Source organism: Salvelinus sp. IW2-2015, unplaced genomic scaffold, assembly GCF_002910315.2.
Source record: "Salvelinus sp. IW2-2015 unplaced genomic scaffold, ASM291031v2 Un_scaffold16323, whole genome shotgun sequence".
In the NCBI taxonomy this organism is placed as follows: Eukaryota; Metazoa; Chordata; class Actinopteri; order Salmoniformes; family Salmonidae; genus Salvelinus; species Salvelinus sp. IW2-2015.
The window spans coordinates 95,350-117,310 of record NW_019957534.1 but is presented as its reverse complement, the minus strand read 5'-3'; the positions used below and the strand labels follow the sequence as shown (position 1 = coordinate 117,310).

The 21,961-nt window shown below is 44.2% G+C and overlaps 1 protein-coding gene across 4 annotated transcripts; it reads right to left on the bottom strand.

The window, feature by feature from the left end:
• Positions 1 to 3,763: 3,763 nt before the first annotated feature.
• lrrc45 (leucine rich repeat containing 45) lies at positions 3,764 to 21,675 on the bottom strand. 4 transcript variants are annotated; one of them, XM_024146182.2, is made up of 18 exons: positions 21,579 to 21,675; positions 20,198 to 20,662; positions 19,870 to 19,931; positions 19,684 to 19,754; positions 19,111 to 19,289; positions 17,215 to 17,343; positions 16,962 to 17,074; positions 16,705 to 16,769; positions 14,582 to 14,659; positions 9,696 to 9,831; positions 9,500 to 9,577; positions 9,279 to 9,390; positions 9,092 to 9,162; positions 8,894 to 8,986; positions 8,295 to 8,387; positions 7,958 to 8,131; positions 7,519 to 7,666; positions 3,764 to 7,306 (listed from the first exon to the last, which is right to left on the bottom strand). In XM_024146182.2, exons 2-18 carry the CDS (start codon positions 20,427 to 20,429, stop codon positions 7,113 to 7,115), a joined length of 2,028 nt encoding a protein of 675 aa, XP_024001950.1. In that variant the 5' UTR covers positions 20,430 to 20,662; positions 21,579 to 21,675; the 3' UTR covers positions 3,764 to 7,112. The 4 variants fall into 4 exon arrangements, with proteins under 4 accessions (XP_024001950.1, XP_024001953.1, XP_024001952.1 ...); XM_024146185.2 differs by having other exon boundaries at positions 16,711 to 16,769; XM_024146184.2 differs by lacking the exon at positions 21,579 to 21,675 and adding an exon at positions 21,459 to 21,572.
• Positions 21,676 to 21,961: the final 286 nt, after the last annotated feature.

Here is a 21,961-nt window from a genome sequence, read left to right as displayed (position 1 = left end):
GAGAGAGAATCGGAGGTTTACATACACCTTAGCCAAATAACATTTAAACTCAGTTTTTCACAATTCCTGACATTTAATCCTAGTAAAAATTCCCTGTCTTAGGTCAGTTAGGATCACCACTTTATTTTAAAATGTGAAAAGTCAGAATAATAGTTGAGAGAATTATTTATTTCAGCTTTTATTTCTTTCATCACATTCCCAGTGGGTCAGAAGTTTACATACACTCAATTAGAATTTGGTAGCATTGCCTTTAAATTGATTAACTTGGGTCAAACGTTTTGGGTAGCCTTCCACAAGCTTCCCACAATAAGTTGGGTGAATTTGGCCCATTCCTCCTGACAGAGCTGGTGTAACTGAGTCAGGTAAGGTACGCCTCCTTGCTCGCACACGCTTTTTCAGTTCTGCCCACACATTTTCTATGGATTGAGGTCAGGGCTTTGTGATGGCCACTCCAATACCTTGACTTTGTTGTCCTTAAGCCATTTTGCCACAACTTTGGAAGTATGCTTGTGGTCATTGTCCATTTGGAAGACCAATTTGCGACCAAGCTTTAACTTCCGACTGATGTCTTGAGATGCTGCTTCAATACATCCACATAATTTTCCTGCCTCATGATGCCATCTATTTTGTAAAGCGCACCAGTCCCTCTGCAGCAAAGCACCCCCACAAGATGATGCTGCCACCCCCGTGCTTCACGGTTGGGATGGTGTTCTTCGGCTTGCAAGCCTCCCCCTTTTTCCCTCCAAACATAATGATGTTCATTATGGCAAACAGTTCTATTTTGTTTCATCAGACCAGAGGAACTTCTCCAAGAAGTACAATCTTGTCCCCATGTGCAGTTGCAAACCGTAGTCTGGCTTTTTTATGGGGTTTTAGAGCAGTGGCTTCTTCTTGCTGAGCGGCCATTCAGGTTATGTCAATATAGGACTCGTTTTACTGTGGATATAGATAGTTTTGCACCTGTTTCCTCCAGCATCTTCACAAGGTCCTTCGCTGTTGTTCTGGGATTGATTTGCACTTGTCGCACCAAAGTACATTCATCTCTAGGAGACAGAACGCATCTCCTCTCTGAGCGGTATGACGGCTGCGTGGTCCCATGGTGTTTATACTTGCGTACTATTGTTTGTACAGATGATCGTGGCACCTTCAGGCGTTTGGAAATTGCTCCAAGGATGAACCAGGTCTAAAAAAAAAATCTGAGGTCTTGGCTGATTTCTTTTGATTTCCTATGATGTCAAGCAAAGAGGCACTGAGTTTGAAGGTAGGCCTAGAAATACATCCACAGGTACACCTCCAATTGACTCAAATTATGTCAATTTGCCTATCAGAAGCTTCTAAAGCCATGACATAATTTTCTGGAATTTTCCAAGCTATTTAAAGGCACAGTCAACTTGTAAACTCTTGACCCACTGGAGTTGGGATACAGTGAATTATAAGTGAAATAATCTGTCTGTAAAACAATTGTTGGAAAAACAACTTGTGTCATGCACAAAGTAGATGTCCTAACCGAACAAACTAGGTTTGTTAGTTTGTTACAAGAAATTTGTGGAGTGGTTGAAAAACAAGTTAATGACTCCAACCTAAGTGTATGTAAACTTACGACTTCAACTGTATATCCCTTTATTGATGTCACTTGTTACATCCACTTTAATCAGTGTAGATGATTGTGGACTATATTAAAAAGGAAAAAGAGGACTGAGCACGCCCCTATTCTCATCGACGGGGGGCAGGTTGAGAGCATCAAGTTCCTTGGCGTCCACATCACCAACAAAGTAACATGGTCTAAGCCACACAAGACAGCTGTGAAGAGGGCACGACAAAACCTATTCCCCCTCAGGAGACTGAAAAGATTTGGCATAGGTCCTCAGATCCTCAAAAAGGTTCTACAGCTCACCTATCGAGAGCATCCTGACTGGTTGCATCACTGCCTGGTATGGAAACTGCTCGGCCTCCGACCGCAAGGCACTACAGAGGGTAGTGCGAACGGCCCAGTACATCACTGCGGCCAAGCTTCCTGCCATCCAGGACCTCTGTACCAGGCGGTGTCAGAGGAAGGCCCTAAAAACTGTCAAAGACTCCAGCCACCCTAGTCATAGACTGTTCTCTCTGCTACCGCACAGCAAGCGGTACCAGAGTGCCAAGTCTAGGTCCAAGAGGCTTCTAAACAGCTACTACCTCCAAACCATAAGACTCCTGAACACCTAATCAAATGGCTACCCAGACTATTTACATTGCCCACCCACCCCTCCCCATATTTTACACCGCTGCTACTCTCTGTTGTTATCATCTATGCATAGTCACTTTAATAATTCTACCTTCATGTACATATTACTTCAACTAACCAGTGCCCCTGCACATTGACATGTGACTAATAACATTTGATCTGATGTGGAGGAGATTTCCATGCCTTGAGATAATTGAGAGATAGATTGTGTATGTGTGCCATTCAAAGGGTGTGAATGGGCAAGACAAAAGATGTAAGTGCCTTTGAATGGGGTATGTTAGTAGGTGCCTCGCGTATTGGTTTGAGCATGTCAAGAACTGTAATGTTTTTCATGCTCAAAAGTTTCCCGTGTGTATCAAGAATGGTCCACCACCACCCAAAGGATATCCAGCCACTTGACACAATTGTGGTAAGCATTGGAGTCAARATGGGTCAGTATCCTTGTGAGTCGCTTTCAACCCCTTGTACAGTCCATGACCTGACGAATTGAGGGTGTTCTGAGGGCAAAAAGTGCAATTCAATATTAGGAAGGTGTTCCTTATGTTTTGTACACTGTGTATGTTTTGACCATGATAACTTGCTATCTAGGGTTGAGTGATTTGTCCCAAAAACAATGCTTTAAGTTTGAGATATTTAGTAGCAGCCWATTGCTAGTTAACTATTCTTAAACTGACTGGAGCTCTATGTTAWGGGTGCCAGTTATATTTTGTACTGTCGTAGCTGACGTGTATACAGTTAAGTCGTCAGCGTACATAGACACACAGGCTTTATTCAAGGTCATTGGAAGGTCATTAGTAAAAACAGAAAACAATAATGGTCTAAGCCGGCTGCCTTGCAGTACACCACACTCAACCGAATTTGCCTTAGAGGCTTCCATTATAGAAAACCCTCTGTGTTCTATTAGATAGGTAACTCTCCTCCATGATAAGGCAGAGGATGTAAATCCATAACGTAACATAAGTTACGATCAACGATATCTGTGGCACCATGAGAGGCATGGGCATAGGTGTGGCTGAAGGATTCCTAGTGCAGCACCATGGACAGAGCCACCCACATCAGCACAGGAGACAGGTGCGCTCACTTCGGCACCATGGCCAGCGGCACTGGCTGCAGCAATGTGGAAGGCTGCACTACCTGCAGGCTGGACCTCACTCAAGTGGAGCAGTTTGGAAGACACAGAGTGCCTACTCGCCCACTTACACTGTGTTTCTCGCTCCATCAGGAGAGTTACGAACTCTGCCAGTGAGGCCACACCGCCGCAAGAGACTACAGGTGGCCGCCGTCTTTAACCACCCTCTTGCCTGAACCCTTGTAGACTAGAATGCCAGAGGCACTAAAAGCTGAAGTAAAAGCATCTGAAACATGCTGTTTTGTTGTGTGTTTACACATTGCCAGCTTGTGTTATCGGGCAAACCCCACTGTTCCTGACAATATCAAAAGCTGTACTTTTAAGGAGTTTGTCTTTTCTCCAATGTTTGACAACCATTGATTAAAAATATGGAATCTTGTTGATTTATGACTAAACAATTTAGCCTAAACTTAACAAAAAACAAGTTTTTATTGAGAAAAAAACGCAGTACCAATCCCAAAACTGCAGTGCAAAAACCATATAAACACATAGAAAAATGTACATCACACATAGGGCTGTTGTGGTGACCATATGACTGCAGGTGTGGCACTAATGAGTCAAGACAGCAGTAAAATTCCATGTGAAGGTTGAGTCATGGTAATCTCCTTTCATGTACTCTGGACATAACACTACCATCAGGTCACTAATGGCCTGGTACTCAGGGCTCTACTGTTCCTCTAACCACTCTGACATCAATGCAAATGCAATCYAAAAACACATCAAACACATCAAAACAGTAGGCCTATAACACTTTAAAACTCACCTCACTGTGATGATCAATTTGAAGAAAGATGTTCAACAGCAGGTTGAAACAGTAAGTGGTTGTTGTGGATGTTGTTTCAAAGCCTAACAACGAAATGGACAGTGATTTCAAAGGTGATGATTCATTTAATACACCCATACACATTTTAGAGCTTATGCATTTGCATAGGCTTATGAGCCCAAACCCCCCCCCCCAAAAAATTACGATTTGTTGCGAAAACATGTTATCGATGTTCCCGAACAGATTTCACTTGGTTTCCCAAATTAAGCACTGGGTAGCTGCAGGAACAAGGTTGGAGAGCCCATGGCATAAAGCGTTTGGGCGGAATATCACCTAACAGAGCAGTGAGAGCATGCTCCTCAAACAGTGGTTGATACTGGAGTGAAATAAATGTTGTTATATTTTTTTCTCAGCTGCTAATATTAAGCACATTCTCTGCTATAAAACCCAAGTAGATTACAAAACGGACTGGCGAGAAAGCGCGTGGCCTTCATTCGCTATTCCAGTGCATACAGATGATGTATTTTTCCCTGCTCCTCTTTCTGTTCATTTGATAACGGGACATTCTAAATTCAAAAGTAATTTTACAGAGTAAAGACCTGTTGCTTCAAAAGATCACTTTCACACTCAACATAGTCACTTCATATGCGCAGTCGCTCTGTAATGGGAAAAATATAACATAAGTTACAGTAGGCCAACTCATATTTTGTTCTTCTAAAATACATTTTCTTTTGACCTGACTAAAATAAATAAATGGATTTATTCTGATGGTGTAGAGTAAATTGACTTAGACTTTTTAAAATGTTGATGTTCCAAAGGCACGCCTGGAGATGCTAAAAGTGTTTATGTTAATTAATGATCAATTACCAGTGGGACAGGCAGTCTTTTGCATTACAATAACCATCTGACAGAATGTTATGACTGCCACAGCTCTAATCACACAACATTCAATTTCACTTGATTTGCTGATTTGTACAACCATAAAAGCTTCAAGGATTGTGATATGTAATAACTGTCAGTCATTGATATCGATGAGCACATGTTAAAACCTGGTGTAAGTAGCTTGTGAACACAACAGTTTATTACTATCCCTGACTGMGACTGAGTCTGAGACAAACTACAGTGCATTCAGAATGTATTCAGACCCTTTGACTTTTTCAACATTTTGTTAGGTCACATTCTTATTCTAAAATGGATGAAATTGTTTRCCCCCCTCATCAATCTACACAAAACACCCCATAACGACAAAGAAAAAACTGTTAATTTTTGATTATTTTTGCAAATGTATTATGAATAAAAAACAGAAGTACCATATTTACATAAGTATTCAGACCCTTTGCTATGTGACTCGGAATTTAGCTCAGGTGCATCCTGTTTCCATTGATCATCCTTCTGATGTTTCTACAACTTAATTGGAGTCCACCTGTGGTAAATTAAATTCATTMGACTTGATTTGGAAAGGCAAACARCTGTCTATATAAGGTCCCACAGTTGARAGTGCATGTCATAGCAAAAACCAAGCCATGATGTCAAAGGAATTGTCTGTAGAGGATTGTGTACAGGATWGTCTGTACAYGATTGTGTCGAGGCACAGATCTGGGGAAGGGTACCAACACATTTCTGCAGCACTGAAGGTCCCCAAGAACACAGTGGCCTCCATAATTCTTAAATGGAAGAAGTTTGGAAGCACCAAGACTCTTCCTAGAACTGGTCGCCCGGCCAAACTGAGCAATCGGGGAAGAAAGGCCTTGGTCAGGGAGGTGACCAAGAACCCGATGGTCAATCTGACAGAGCTCTAGATTTCCTCTGTGGAGATGGGAGAACCTTCCAGAAGGACAACCATCTCTGCAGCACTCCACCAATCAGGCCTTTATGGTAGAGTGGCCAGACGGAAGCCACTCCTCAGTAAAAAGACACATGACAGCCCGCTTGGAGTTTGCCAAAAGTCACCTAAAGGACACTCAGACCATGAGAAATAAGATTCTCTGGTCTGATGAAACCAAGATCAACTCTTTGGCCTGAATGCCAATCGTCACGTCTGGAGGAAACCTGGCACCATCCCTACAGTGAAGCATGGTGGTGGCAYCATCATGCTGTGGGGATGTTTTCAGCTGCAGGGACTGGGAGACTAGTCAGGATCGAGGGAAAGATGAACGAAGCAAAGTACAGAGACCTCAGACTAGGGCGAAGGTTCACCTTTCAACAGGACAACGACCCTAAACATACACCCAAGAGTGGCTTCGGGACAAGACTCTCAATGTCCTTGAGTGGCCCAGCCAGAGCCTGGTCTTGAACTCAATTGAACATCTCTGGAGAGACCTGAAAATAGCTGTGCAGCGACGCTCCCCATCCAACCTGACAGAACTTGAGAGGCTCTGCAGAGAAGAATGAGAGAAACTCCCCAAATACAGGTGTGCCAAGCTTGTAGCATCATACCCAAGAAGACTCGAGGCTGTAATCGCTGACAAAGGTGCTTCAACAAAGTACTGAGTAAAAGGTCTGAATACTTACGTAAATGTGATATTTCAGTTTTGTATTTTTAAAAACCTATTTTTGCTTTGTCATTATAGGGTAGTGTGTGTAGATTGATGAGGAGGGAAACAACAATTCAATCAATTTTAGAATAAGGCTGTAACGTAACAAAATGTGGAAAAATTCAAGGGGTCTGAATACTTTACGAATGCACTGTACACCCGAAGCTGCGGATGTCTAGAGGTGAATATCTGTGCTGTTGATATTTTGTGCTGGGGTAGTTGAGGGACCAAAGGGGAGAGCGGAAAGACCGGAGAGGAACACATGGAGTATGGGTGTAATAGAAAGGTTTGGGTCACTTTAGTATCCCACGTTTGTGAGGGTGTATGGGCACAAGGTTGTAGGGGTAAATAGGACAAGGGTTAGGGGTCAGAAGTTATTTCTTGGGACTGCAAAACCCGTGGTGACCCCTGTACTTAGTCCCTACATAAGGATGGGAAGGGTCAAAGGTTAGATGTCAGAGGTCATTTCTTAGGACTGTAGTGCAGCGGTGACCCCTGTACGTATGTGAGTATAGCGTTCTGGAGGAAGCTAGCTCTCTGGGCCTCGTCCTCTCTCATCCTCTGGATCTCTGCCTCTCTCAGTCTCAGCTTCTCAAACAGAGATGATATCTCACTCTCCTTGTCCAGGATGGCCTCTCTGTGGTTACTGGCCAGCACTGTGGTAGACAAGACACATACACAGAACAAATACTGGTTGTTRCAAGTGTGTCAACAAATTATGTCAACTGTAAAACAAAGTGGGAGGACAGGTGAGAGGCAAAGGAGAAAGGGTGAGATGGGCCTTATGTAGAGAAGAGGACAGAGGTAGGATGAAGAGAGGAGATGGGAGGGAGAGTGTCTGACAGGGAGAGGAGGAGAGTGTGCGTACCTTTCATCTCTCTCTCCAGAGCAGCTATCTTCTCCTTCAGTCCTCCCTGTGCGGTCCTCTCAGCCTGCAGGTGTCCCATCTGCTCCTGTAGCTCCACCCTGACCCGACTCACCTCTGCAACCTTCTCCTGGTCCTTACCAGACAACTCCTGGAGGGGGACAAATTCTCTACATTTAATTACACCAAAGCGCAAATATTACCATCCCAGTAAACATACAACCCCCACACAACGTTGTCTCTGCCCCTACACATATGAACATCATTCAGTGCTGAGAATTCACCAACCTGATTATGTCAAATCAGTAAAAATCACTTATTAGCATCAAATTGTCCCAGACAAATGTAAGACAACTACACTGTACTTGATCTAGGTATTGTTTCAGTGTGTATAGTTGGTTGTTTTGTGCCAGTGGTCTCTCTGACACATTCCCAATCTGACCTGCTGCAGCTCCTCTATCCTGCGTCGTAGTCCYTCTGTCTCGATGCTCTGCTGTCCGCTACGAGCCTGCAGCTCAGCTATGGTCTGTTTCTGCTGGGAACAGTGGCTCTGGGACTCATCACGGGACTGACGCAACCCACGCAGCTTCTCCTCTAACCCACTCACACGCTGCTGCTGCTCAGACAGAGGAGGGGAGAGAGAAGAAAGAGTTGAATCCTCACATTGTTACTGCTTTTCCAAATTTCAGGCACACACACTGATACACAGAGACCCGGACAAACAAACACAGTTTCTAACCTATTACATTGAGTTGTTCTACAACAGGTGTATAAAGTACCTCCTCCAGGCGAACCTGTAGCCGCACCTTCCCCAGTTCCTCCTCTGCCTGGGCTCTCTCTGTAACACAGGCTGCCTTGGCCCTGCTCAACTCCTACAAGACAAAAAACACAGTTATACAGGCTGCCTTGGCCCTGCTCAACTCCTACAAGACAAAAAACACAGTTATACAGGCTGCCTTGGCCCTGCTCAACTCCTACAAAGATGAAAAACATAGTTACACAGGCTGCCTTGGCCCTGATCAACTCCAACAAAATGAAAACCACAGTTATACAGGCTGCCTTAGCCCTGATCAACTCCAACAAAATGAAAACCACAGTTATACAGGCTGCCTTGGCCCTGATCAACTCCTACAGAGCAGAAGCATACATTAACACAGGCTGCCTTGGCCCTGATCAACTCCAGCAAAATGAAAACCACAGTTATACAGGCTGCCTTGGCCCTGATCAACTCCTACAAGACAGTTCAGGACAGAGAGACACAGTTACACCTCTGTACTGTCATCTATAGGGATCTTGTGCCACATAATGATCATTGGAATTTAATTGTGATTTACTGAAGGCAATACATTATCAAAATTATCCAATATAAAGAGCTGACCTCCTCCAGCTGTATCCGCTGTCCCTCCAGTTTGAGGATCCGGTCCTGTAGAGCCCTCTCACTCTCCTCAAGGTGACGATTCACATGGTCCACCTACACGCACACAAACCCACAATGTACACTCAATGGAGGGAAAAAGACAGAGTCTGTTGTATATTTCGTGAGAGACATGGTCAGACAGCAGGTTGTCTTCTCTACCTCTTTCTGTCGAAGGTTATTCATGTCCTCCAGAGACTGTTTAGATCTCTTCTTCTCCATCTCCAAACGCTCTGAGGGGGAGAGAAGAGATTGAGTCTACTCTGTGTGTGTGTGTGTGTGTGTGTGTGTGTGTGTGTGTGTGTGTGTGTGTGTGTGTGTGTGTGTGTGTGTGTGTGTGTGTGTGTACCTTCTGCCTGTGCTAGCCGTAGCTTTAGCTCTGCTGTGCTGTTGGTGAGCTCCTGCTTCAGCTCAAAAATCTGGTCCTGCTGAGACTTACACCTGCTCTCCATCTTCTCCAACTAACACACACACAGATAACGAGAGACTGACTCCGTAAACAGCTTAGGTACTGCATCAAAAACACAAACATTATATTCATACACACGAGCGCACACACACAACTTATACCTTATTCTTGAGCTGTACGTTTGTCTCCGACATACTGTTCATCTCTCTGAGGAGCTTCCCCTCCCTCAGAGCACTGTCCTGCAGAACCAAACACACACACCACAATGTTAAGCTCACATACATCTTAACCAGAACATCTGTACATCAGTCTCGCCGTCCCCCTCCCCCCTCCCTAGTACCTCCCCTCCATTCATACCTCTTGTTCTTTCTTCCTCTCCCTGCTCTGTCGTTCTCTCTGCTCCTCTTTCTCAGTCTTCACCCTGGTCAGCAGCTCTCCCAGGTTGTGGTTCTTCTGTTCCGACATGGCCAGTGCTGCCTCCGTCATCTGGAATCTAGACACACAGAACGGTCAGGTGTGTGTCTGTGAGAGTGTGTGTGTGCGTGTGTCTATGTGGCTGAAACATCTGTRATGACAGTGTTATGTAGGCCTTATTATAGACAGCTCAAGTGAACTGTTACCATCCGTTCCATTTATACAATATCTACACTACCGTTCAAAAGTTCGGGGTCACTTAGAAATGTCCTTGTTTTTGAAAGAAAAGCACATTTTTGTAAATTAAAATAACATCAAATTGATCAGAAATACAGTGTAGCCATGTTTAATGTTGTAAATAACTATTGTAGCTGGAAACGGCAGATTTTTTAATGGAATATCTACATAGGCGTACAGAGGCCCATTATCAACAACCGTCACTCCTGTGTTCCAATGGCACGTTGTGTTAGCTGATCCAAGTTTATCATTTTAAAAAGCTAACTGATCATTAGAAAATCCTTTTGCAATTATGTTAGCACAGCTGAAAACTGTTGTTCCGATTAAAGAAGCAATAAAACTGGCCTTCTTTAGACTAGTCGAGTATTTTTATTACATTTTTACCTTTATTTAACTAGGCAAGTCAGTTAAAAACAAATTCTTATTTTCAATAGCGGCTAGGAACAATGGGTTAACTGCCTTGTTCAGGGGCAGAATGACAGATTTTTACCTCGTCACTCGGGGATTCGATCTTGCAAACCTTTCGGTTACTAGTCCAACGATCTAACCACTAGGCTACCTGCCGCCCCATCTGGAGCATCAGCATTTATGGGTACGATTACAGGCTCAAAACGCCAGAAACAAAGACCATTCTTCTAAACTCATCAGTCTATTCTTGTTCTGAGAAATGAAGGCTACTTATTCGAACGAAAAACTGCCAAGAAACTGAAGATCTCGTACAATGCTGTGTACTACTCCCTTCACAGAACCGCGCAAACTGGCTCTAACCAGAATAGAAAGAGGAGTGGGAGGCCCCGGTGCACAACTGAGCTCACAAGTCCTCAACTTGCTCAGTTGTGCACCGGGGCTCCCATTCCACCGGGGCCTCCCAATAGCCCTCATTTCTCAGAACAAGAATAGACTGGCGAGTTTCAGAAGAAATTCCTTTGTTTCTGGCCATTTTGAGCCTGTAATCAACCCACAAATGCTAATGCTCCAGATACTCAACTAGTCTAAAGAAGGCCAGTTTTATTGCTTCTTTAATCAGAACAACAGTTTTCAGCTTTGCTAACATAATTGCAAAAGGGTTTCTAATGATCAATTAGCCTTTGAAAATGATAAACTTGTATTAGCTAACACAACGTGCTATTGGAACACAGGAGTGATGGTTGCTGATAATGAGCCTCTGGACGCCTATGTAGATTTTAAACTAAAAATCAGCTGTTTCCAGCTACAATAGTCATTTACAACATTAACAATATCTACACTGTATTTCTGATAAATGTGATGTTATATTAAATGGACAWTTTTTTTTTTTWGTGTATATCTAAGACAGAGTGGAAGCCACCCTCCATAGGGTTTATCCAGAGGTACAGTAGTACCTGTGTCCTGTATGAATGAGCCCTGAGGGAGAGGGGACTGAAGTGGGTCACCGTGTATATATATAGCCCCCTGCCTGGGTCCTCTACCTGAGAACCAAGAATAGCTGTCTTTGTAAGTGCCTGATTAAAGATTCAACATGGGTTTCTTCTAGTCACAACATCAGTATCTCATTAAGATAAAGTAGATGTGGTGATGAGATTTAAAACAAGATATGGAAGGTGAGGAACATCCACCTAAGACTCATATTAGTCAAATTCTCATATATTTACATGTGGCTCAAACGTCTTCTAATCATTGTAGATCTGAACATAGACAGTAGGAAGTACCAGTAACGCACTCAGTACGGAAGTGATCCGATGAAGCGGATGCTAAACTACAGGACTGTTTTGCTAGCACAGACTGGAATATGGTCCAGGATTCATCCGATGGCATTGAGGAGTTTACCACATCAGTCAACAGCTTCATTAATAAGTGCATCGATGATGTCGTCCCCACAGTGACGAGCACGTACATACCTCAACTAGAAGCCATGGATTACAGGCAACATCCGCACTGAGCTACTGGCTAGAGCTGCTTCTTTGAAGGAGCGGGACACTAATCTGGACGCTTAAAAGAAATTCCGCTATGCCCCCCAACGAACCATCAAACAAATAACGCAAAGTGTCTTGCTACACCGGCTCCAACGCTGCTTGGATGTGGCAGGTCTTGCAAACCATCACGGTTTACAAAGGGAAGCCCAGCCGCGAGCTGCCCAGTGATGCAAGCCTACCAGACAAGCTAAATACCTTCTATGCTCACGTTGAGGCAAGCAACACTGAACCATGCATGAGAGCACCAGCTGTTCCGGACGACTGTGTGAGTAAGACCTTTAAACAGGTAAACATTCACAGAGCCGCAGGGCCAGACGGATTACCAGGACATGTACTCAGAGCATGCGCTGACCAGATGGCAAGTCTCTTCACTGACATTTTCAAACTCTCCCTGACCCAGTCTGTAATACCTACATGTTTCAAACAGACCACCATAGTCCCTGTGCCCAAGAACGCCAAGGTAATCTGTCTAAATMACTATCGCACCGTAGCACTTACWTCTGTAGCCATGAAATGCTTTGAAAGGCTGGTCATGGCTCACATCAACACCATAATCCTAAACACCCTGGAGCCACTCCAATTCGCATACCGCCCCAACAGATCCACATGTGACGCAATCTCTATTGCACTCCACACTGCCCTTTCCCATCTGGACAAAAAGAAAACCTGTGAGAGAATACTGTTCAATAACTACAGTTCAGTGTTCAACACCATAGTGCCATCCAAGCTCATCACTAAGCTAAGGATCCTGCTATTGAACACCTCCCTCTGCAACTGGATCCTGGACTTCCTGACGGGCCACCTCCAGATGGTGAGGGTAGGCAACAACACATCCACCACGCAGACCCTCAACACGAGGGKACCTCAGGGGTGCGTGCTTAGTCTCCTCCTGTACTCCCTGTTCATCCATGACTGCGTGACCACGCACGACTGCAACACCATCATTAAGTTTGCAGACGACACAACGGTGGTAGGCCAAATCACGACGACGATGAAACAGCTTATAGGGAGGAGGTTAGAGACAACAACCTCTCCCTCAACGTCAGCAAGACAAAGGAGCTGATCGTGGACCACAGGAAACGGAGGACCGAGCGCTGTAGTGGAGCGGGTCAAGAGCTTCAAGTTCCTCTGTGTCCACATCACTAAGGAACTATCATGGTCCAAACACACCAACAKAGTCATGAAGAAGGCACGACAATGCCTCTGCTCCCTCTGGAGTCTGAAAAGATTTGACATGGGCCCTCAGATCCTCAAAGTTCTACAGCTGCACCACTGACAGCATCTTGGCTGCATCACCGCTTGGTATGGCAACTGCTTGGCATCCGACCGTAACATGCTGACTACACTGGGCATGTGCGCATGTTGATTTTGTCCACACACACACACCAGAGGCGACTAGGACACGCAGGTTGAAATATCAAAACGAACTCTGAACCAACTAAATTAATTTGGGACAGGTCGAAAAGCATTAAACATTTGTGTCAATTTAGCTAGCTAGCTTGCTGTTAATTTGTCCTGGGATATGAACATTGTTATTTTACCTGAAATGCACAAGGTCCTCTACTCCGACAATTAATCCACAGATAAAAGGGTAAACCAAGTTTGTTTCTAGTAATCTCTCCTKCTTCAGGCTTCTTCTTCTTCTTTGYACTTGATATGGTGGTTGGCAACCAACTTTAAGGGGCATTACCCTTAAAGTTGGAGGAGATGGTAGAGGCGGGACTTGCAGCACGTCAAGTGTCACAAATAGAACCAAGTTGCATTTTAGCACCTGGCTATGTTGACACTCGTTGACGAGTGCGAGCAGTGTGGATGCAATGATTGAATAACATGTATGTGGAAATGTATTTTGCAACACTCACGCACGTAACACAAGCGGTGTGGTCAGCATGTAAGGCGCTACAGAGGGTAGTGTGTACAGCCCTGTACATCACTGGGGCTGAGCTCCCTGCCATCCAGGACCTCTATACCAGGTGGTGTCAGAGGAAGGCCCTAAAAATTGTCAAAACTCCAGTCACCCAAGTCATAGACTGTTCTCTCTGCTACCACAAGGCAAGTGGTACCGGAGATCCAAGTCTGGMACCAAAAGGCTCCTGGACAGCTTCTGCCCCCAAGCCATAAGACTGCTAAACAGTTAATCAAATGGATACCCGGACAGCTTCTGCCCCCAAGCCATAAGACTGCTAAACAGTTAATCAAATGGCTACCCGGACTATTTGCATCGAACCACGTTTTTTTGCACTAACTCTCTTGCAATGGCTCTATGCCCTCACTGGACTCTACCCACACATACTACACTGACACTCCAACTCACACATACGCTCACACACACGCACGCACGCATATTTACGCCACACACACAGACACTTTCACACACGCTGCTGCTACTCTGTTTATTATCTATCATGATTGCCTAGTTACTARCTCGTACCCCTGCACATTGACTTGGTACCGGTTCTCCTTGTATATAGTCTTGTTATTGTTGTGTTACTATTTCTTTCTTTAAAAAAATCGTACTTTTTAACGGTGCATTGTTAAGAAAGGGCTCGTAAGTAAGCATTTCACAGTAAAGTCTACACCTGTTGATGTGACTTGAGGATGAATGTGGGGTTTAAACATGGACTGATGAGGCCTGCTTACTTGGCTGTGAGAGAGTTGACGACAGACTTCCTCTCGTTCAGGGCCTCCTGTAGCTGACCCACATGGATAGATGTGGTCCTGGAGGAGAGGGAAACACAGGGTCATTAATATGTACCGTGCCTTCAGAAAGTATTCATACCTCTTGACTTGTTCCACATTTTGTGTTACAGCCTGAATTCAAAATGTATTAAATAGATCTTCACACAATAGCCCATAATGACAACGTAAAAACATGTTTTTACAAATGTTTACAAATGTATTGAAAATATAGAACACTCATTTACAAATGAAAAAGTGACCAAAACATCAGCCAGGAAGCATAGGAACTGAGAAGTGGTCTGTGGTCACCACCTGCAGAACCACTCCTTTATTGGGGGTGTCTTGCTAATTGCCTATAATTTCCACCTTTTGTCTATTCCATTTGCACAACAGCATGTGAAATGTATTGTCAATCAGTGTTGCTTCCTAAGTGGACAGTTTGATTTCACAGAAGTGTGATTGACTTGGAGTTACATTGTGTTGTTTAAGTGTCCCCTTTATTTTTTTGAGCAGTGTATATATGTATATCAGATGTATCCTGTTTCCATTGATTATCCTTGAGATGTTTCTACAACTTAATTGAATTTACCATAGGTGGACTCCGATCGATTGGACATGATTTGGAAAGGCACACACCTGTCTATATAAAGGTCACACAGTTGACAGCGCATTTCAAAGCAAAAACCAAGCCATGAGGTTGAAGGAATTGTCCGTAGAGCTCCGAGACAGAATTGTGTCGAGGCACAGATCTGGGAAAGTGTACCAACAAATTTCTGCAGCATTGAAAGTTCCCAGGAAAACAGTGGCCTCCACCATTCTTAAATGGAAGAAGTTTGGAACTACCAAGACTCTTCCTAGAGCTGGCCGCCCGGCCAAATTGAGCAATCGGGGGAGAAGGGCCTTGGTCAGTGAGGTCACCAAGAACCCGATGGTCACTCTGACAGAGCTTCAGATTTCTTCTGTGGAGATGGGAGYACCTTCCAGAAGGACAACCATCTCTGCAGCACTCCACCAATCAGGCCTTTATGGTAGTGGACGGAAGCCCCTCAGTAAAAGGCACATGACAGTCTCCTCAGTAAAAGACACACAGCCCGCTTGGAGTTTTCCAAAAGGCACCTAAAGACTCTCTGACCATGAGAAAGAAGCTTCTCTGGTCTGATGAAACCAAGATTGAACTCCTTGGCATGAATGCCAAGCGTCACGTCTGGAYGAAACCTGGCACCATCCCTACAGTGAAGCATGGTGGTGGCAGCATCATGCAGTGAGGATATTTTTCAGCTGCAGGGACTGGTAGACTAGTCAGGATCGAGGGAAAGATGAACGGAGCAAAGTACAGAGAGATCCTTGATGAAAACCTGCTCCAGAGCGCTCAGGACCTCAGACTGAGGCGAAGGTTCACCTTCCAACAGGACAACGACCCCAAGTACACAGCCAAGACATCACAGGAGTGACTTCAGGACAAGTCTCTGAATGTCATTAAGTGGCCCAGCCAGAGCCCGGACTTCTCTAATCGAACATCTCTAGAGAGACCTGAAAATAGCTGTGCAGTGATGATACCCATCCAACCTGACAGAGCTTGAGGATCTGCAGAGAAGAATGGGAGAAYCTCCCCAAATACAGGTGTGCCAAGCTTGTAGTGTCATACCAAGAAGACTCGAGGCCCTAATCTCTGCCAAAGGTGCTTCATCTGAGTAAAAGGGTCTGAATACTTATGTAAATGTAATATTAACGTTTTAGTTTTTTATAAATTTTTTAAATGTCTAAAAACCTGTTTTTGCTTTGTCATTAGGGGGCATTGTGTGTAGATTGATGAGAAAAATAAATCATTTCATCAATTTTAGAATAAGGCTGTAACACAACAAAATGTGGAAAAAGTCAAGGGGTCTGAATACTTTCCGAATGCACTGTAGCTACATGACTTATGTTAGCCTGGGTGCCAGTCTGTTTCTGCTTTTAAGCCAAGTTGTCATTGTCTAGCCAGACAAGTCCTGTTGGCAACACAATAACATTGCTATTGTTGTTATTATTTTTCTTATTATTGTTGATGCAGAAACAGTCAAGGCTAGTCTTTTTGTACCACTCACGCTGACCTGGTGCTTCGGCCCATCTCGTCTCTCTGTTTGTCTATGGTCTCCATCAGACTCAGGAACTAAAGGGAGAGAGGGAAAGGCAACATAAATATCTTACATACAGGGCTTCTTGTTCATCTGCACACACATTTCTAAACATAAAATGGTAAATAATAAACCAAGATACAGTATATTATGTGCAGTGCTATTCCCTTGTCCATCCCCTTCTTGTTCTACATGGAGGAGAAGTCTATTTCCCAGCAGCTCCATACCTGGCGTCCCTTCTCCTCCTTGAGGATCTGGATCTCCTTGCTGAGGACTTGGGTTCTGCTGCGGCTCTCTCTCACAGTGGACTGCCTGTCCGAGTTATGATCCATCGCCTGCTCTATGGAGGGGGGAGACCATAGGTGGGGGGTGGTTACTTCGATCAAAAACATTACAATAACAGATGTTCAGCAACACACAAGCTTAGACAGACTGACTGACACTGAGACAGACAGACAGACACACACACAAACAGCTTACCGAGGGCTTTGAGTGTGTCGCTGGGGATGTTGTTTCCAGCCATCTCCAGGTGTGTCAGGGTCCTGTTCTGCTGTAGAGCCTCCAGGAAGGACCGGCCACCCAGCAGACCAATGTTGTTCCACCTCACATCTATACAACCACAACACAGGCACCAGACCAGAGAGAGAACCATGACACCTTTGCTGTCTAGGCATCAAATGGTACATTGTTCATGGACCCAGTCTCCCAGAAAAAAATCTAGTTCCAGRCTATATCCTAGCACCCAAAATGTGATATTTTCGGTTCTGAAGGTATTGAATCGGTGTAAGCAATATGGTGATGACCTTGCTTTCTCATGGGCTCTCGGGACCATATTGCTTACACCTATCTGGTTCTTTCAGTTGTGAAGACAGTGACACCGAAGGTGTAGGGGCTAGGAGAATAGCTTCTGGGTTGTTTTCAGACAAGGCTTTGGTCTACTCTACAGGGATGTAATGATTCACAATACCCATCGGTCCCGGTTCAAATGTTTAAGACATGATGGTTCAAATGTTTAAGACATGAGTGCATCGGTCCGGACCCCAAACCGATCGAAATGTAGCATGCATCAGTCAGGAAATCGATTCAAACATTACAAATCGCCGGTTCACTAAAATGTTTTGGACAAATGACTTTCTTTCTACCTTCTGAAATACTGCTCATCTTTTGTGACAACTGCATCCTCTTCTTCAGTGTCTAACTAAGCATGTCATTGTGTTAACAGTCATTGATCTACAAGTCATTTTGCATGCCGAACACCCCCAGGCCATATCAGTAGCCTAGTCAAACTACGCGCTAATTTCAGTTTATGTGACAAAACAAGCAGTCATTGTGTAGAGAATCATTGTACCATCTAAACGGCTGCGTTTCCATAACCAAAAATATTGTATTTTCAGCTGGTGTACAAAACCGAAAGTAAAAGACTCAAAAATGAAACTAAAGAACGGGAAGCATACAAATAGTGCGCATACAACCAATCTACCGCTTCTTAGACTTGCTTTCAATGAGAATGACAGATCTACACTGAGTATACACAACATTAAGAACACCTTTTTCCATGACATAGACTGACCAGGTGAAAGCCATGATCCCTTATTGATGTCACGTGTTAAATCCACTTCAATCAGTGTAGATGAAGGGGAGGAGACAGGTTAAAGAAGGATTTTTTTAGCCTTGAGACAATTGAGATATGGATTGTGTATGCGTGTCAGAGGGTGAATGGGCAAGACAAAATATTTAAGTGTCTTTGAACGGGGTATGGTAGTAGATTCCAGGCGCACTGGTTTGTGTTAAGAACTGCAACGCTGCTGGGTTTTTCACGCTCAACAGTTTCCAGTGTGTATCAAGAATGGTCCACCACCCAAAGGACATCCATAGACATATACAGTACATAATTTACACACACACAGAAGTCAAATCAGACAGATACAGCTCAGAGGCTCAGCCTATGAGCTCCATCAGCAGRTGATTTTAATATAGAATGAAAAATGAATGTGTTTATGCAACAAATATTAGTACATCGTATCGCATCGAACCGAATCGATTCTTTCCTCTAATCAAATCGCATTGAATCGCTTCAAACTAAAACGTATTGTTCCTGTATCGGTGCCCATGCATCTAGATACATATTGAATCGTCCTGAAAGGGAACGATGCACACCCCGACTACTCTAGTTGAATCTTGACTCTAGTGATCTTGGCTGTATTGAGTCATTTCCCAATGTGTGGTGCTCCTTTGTGAAGTTTTCCCTACGTASAGATCTAGGATCAGCTTCCTCTACCCCCATCCTAAACTTAACCATTTGTGGGGGAAATGCAAAACTGACCCAAAATCAGCATCTAAAAAGTAACTTCACCCTACACCTGCAAACCCACTGACCCAGTTCCTGCAGGGTGCTGTTCCGCTTGAGGGCCAGGCAGAGCTCTGAGGCCCCCTGGTGGTTGATCTGGTTGTTGCGCAGGTCCAGCTGGGTTAGACAGGCGTTGGTGGCCAAACCCTCACAGAACACTGAGAACGCCTCCTCCCACATCCCCAACGCATTCCACTCCAACACCAGCCTGTGTCCAACACAACAACCTTAGCTTGGGTTATGCAATGCAATGCAGTATTGTTGTGTATGCACAACTCATGCTGGTCCCAGAAGAAAATAGAGGGATTATTTTTATTTATTTAAAAATATATATTTTTAAACGTAACCTTTATTTAACTAGGCAAGTCAGTTAAGAACAAATTCTTATTTACAATGACGGCCTACCCCGGCCAAACCTGGACGACTCTGGGCCAATTTGAGTGCCGCCCTATGCTCCCAGAAGAAAATAGAGGGATTATAACTGAAATAATCTTAACATACCTGAACGCTTAGCCACATTTCATAGACATTTCAATAGAAATTTCAACCAAAATGTTTTCATTGAATGATCTAGCTTGCTATTAGCTCACTAACCAACTCACCTGCACAGTGTCTTGTTTCTCACCAACAGCTTCCCTAAAGCCTCAGCTCCTGTTGATCTCAAGTTATTTCCCTGACAACAAATAGAAAATATATGATCAAATTGAAATTTGTCAAGTCAGACTGGCCACCCCAACTCAGACTGGTCAAGTGGTCTGCAGTGTGTAGAGGCCTCTGATAGTCCTTACCTTCAGATCCAGAACTTTAACAGTAGTGTTGGCACACAACCCATTCAGGAGCAGCTTGGCACCTGGACATGACAAAGACAAGTGGCAGTCAGGAGCAAGTGTTATCAAAGTGTTGCTATAAAAGTGTTATCTAAGCATTATAACAATGTAACTAAACAGCAGCAACAAAGCAGACAGTTCTAGCTATATAATCTCTGTGCAGCAGTAGCAAAAGCCCTACAGGATTCATAGTACATTCATGGCTCAAATATATACAGTATCGCACAGTCAGCACATTAACAAAAAGACAGAAAGATCCCCACACGACTACCACCCAACAAACACATACCTTCCTCAGTGAGCATGCAGTCACTGAGGGCCAGCTCGGTAAAGAGTGTGTCTTTGTGGAGGACCCTCCCCAGCACGGCACAGGTGTCTACAGACAGGCTGTGTCCCCTCAGGTCCAGTCTGGATCCTGCTGCGGCTCCCCTGGTCTCCTGGAGCTGAGCTAACACTGACTCCTGGGGCTCCACGCCCCCCTCCTTACACAGACGCAGGTAGGTCCGTCTGAAATCCTCCATACTGGGCCGTACACTGTCTCAGAGCTGTTTGGATTCCTTTTGAGCTCCTCTGTCGTTTGTTACTAGTATTCTCCTCCTCTCTTTAAGTCCCTCTGTTCCTCTCCAGGTTCTCTGTGCTGCTTCAATCCCTCATCCGCCCACTCACCCCTTCTTTTCCTCTTCAGTTTTTCTTTGTTCCTTCCCGGACCCTCCAATCCTGCCCAGCGCTGTGCTGTCGCCCTGGCCTGATGGAGCTGTGGGGTGAATTGGGAGACAAGTGAGGAAATCCAGCTTAGACTGTGTCTGTCTGACATACAAAATAAATTACACATAATTCCTAGGCTCTTTACTCTCTCTCTCTCTGGGGTTTGGATGTCTTAAAAAAAAAAATCAGCTCAAGAGCTTTGTAAGATGGCCATTTACATCATTGAGTAACCGGAACTGGTTACAATAATCAACATTGCATAAATTACAGCAAGAACTATGATTAACAAGCTAGCAGCTGGTGCAGAATTGTCAAAGCCTACTTTTGACCACTACATCAATTAGGATGCATTCAGAGCTAAAAGTGACATCAGGCAGGCAGCAATCATCTCTTTCAGTGATTTTGGCAGACAATGCATGGCTGAAGAAGATGAAGCAAGCCAGTCCACTTCCCAATTAGTGATGATGGCCCTTCAGCAACTGCCACCATGTCTGATTTATCTAGCTAACGTTACCTAGCCATTTCCATAACTATCTAGCTATTTAAATAGTAAGACTAAGGTTGCAGCGCACAGTGGTTCACTGTCTATCTGGTTAACCAAACCATTGATGAAAATTGTTGGATGAGTAGTAACCCACCTTATTGTTGTTGACAAATGAGCTTATCCATGGCTGACGGGCTAGCTGTTACAGTAGTACAGTAACGTTAGATAATCTGTTAACATGAGTAATGGCTAATAGACTAACCGACACTGTTTCTATTAGTAAACAATGAGATTAACGTTAACTAGCTAGCTACAGTACTGTAGTTACTGGCAGCTTGTTTAGCTAACTAYCTATCGTTACCTGTTCACCTTCCTGCAATATCTTGCTTCCTAGCTTAAAAAAAATCTAAAGTCAAGAGAAGAAACGAGAGGAATTTACACTGTAGATCACATCGCTATAAGGTTTTTGCAAAGATCAAACCTTGTTAGTTGTTGTTGACTAGTACAAGTTTTCAAATGACAGTTGAGTTAGCGCGAAGGTAACCAGGAAGTGGGATTCACGTCGGATTGATATGTACGTAAGCACAGTGCATGTCGTTAAGTGTAGTTGTGAGGACCGCGCGCGATGGAGGAGTCTTGGCGCTCTATTTGGAACATTATAGACCCCGCCTGTGCTTGCCTTTCATCATGTTTTCTAAAGAAATGACTCAGTTGTTGCTTAGTCGCTCGTTTTGTTCAACATCTGTAAACTGAAAGTAATGTTAATAGGGGCAGGTAGCCTAGCAGTTAGTGCAGAGAGACAGCAACAGGAGGGTTGCCAGTTCGAATCCCTGGCCTGACAGGAAAAATCTGTCAGGAAGTGAG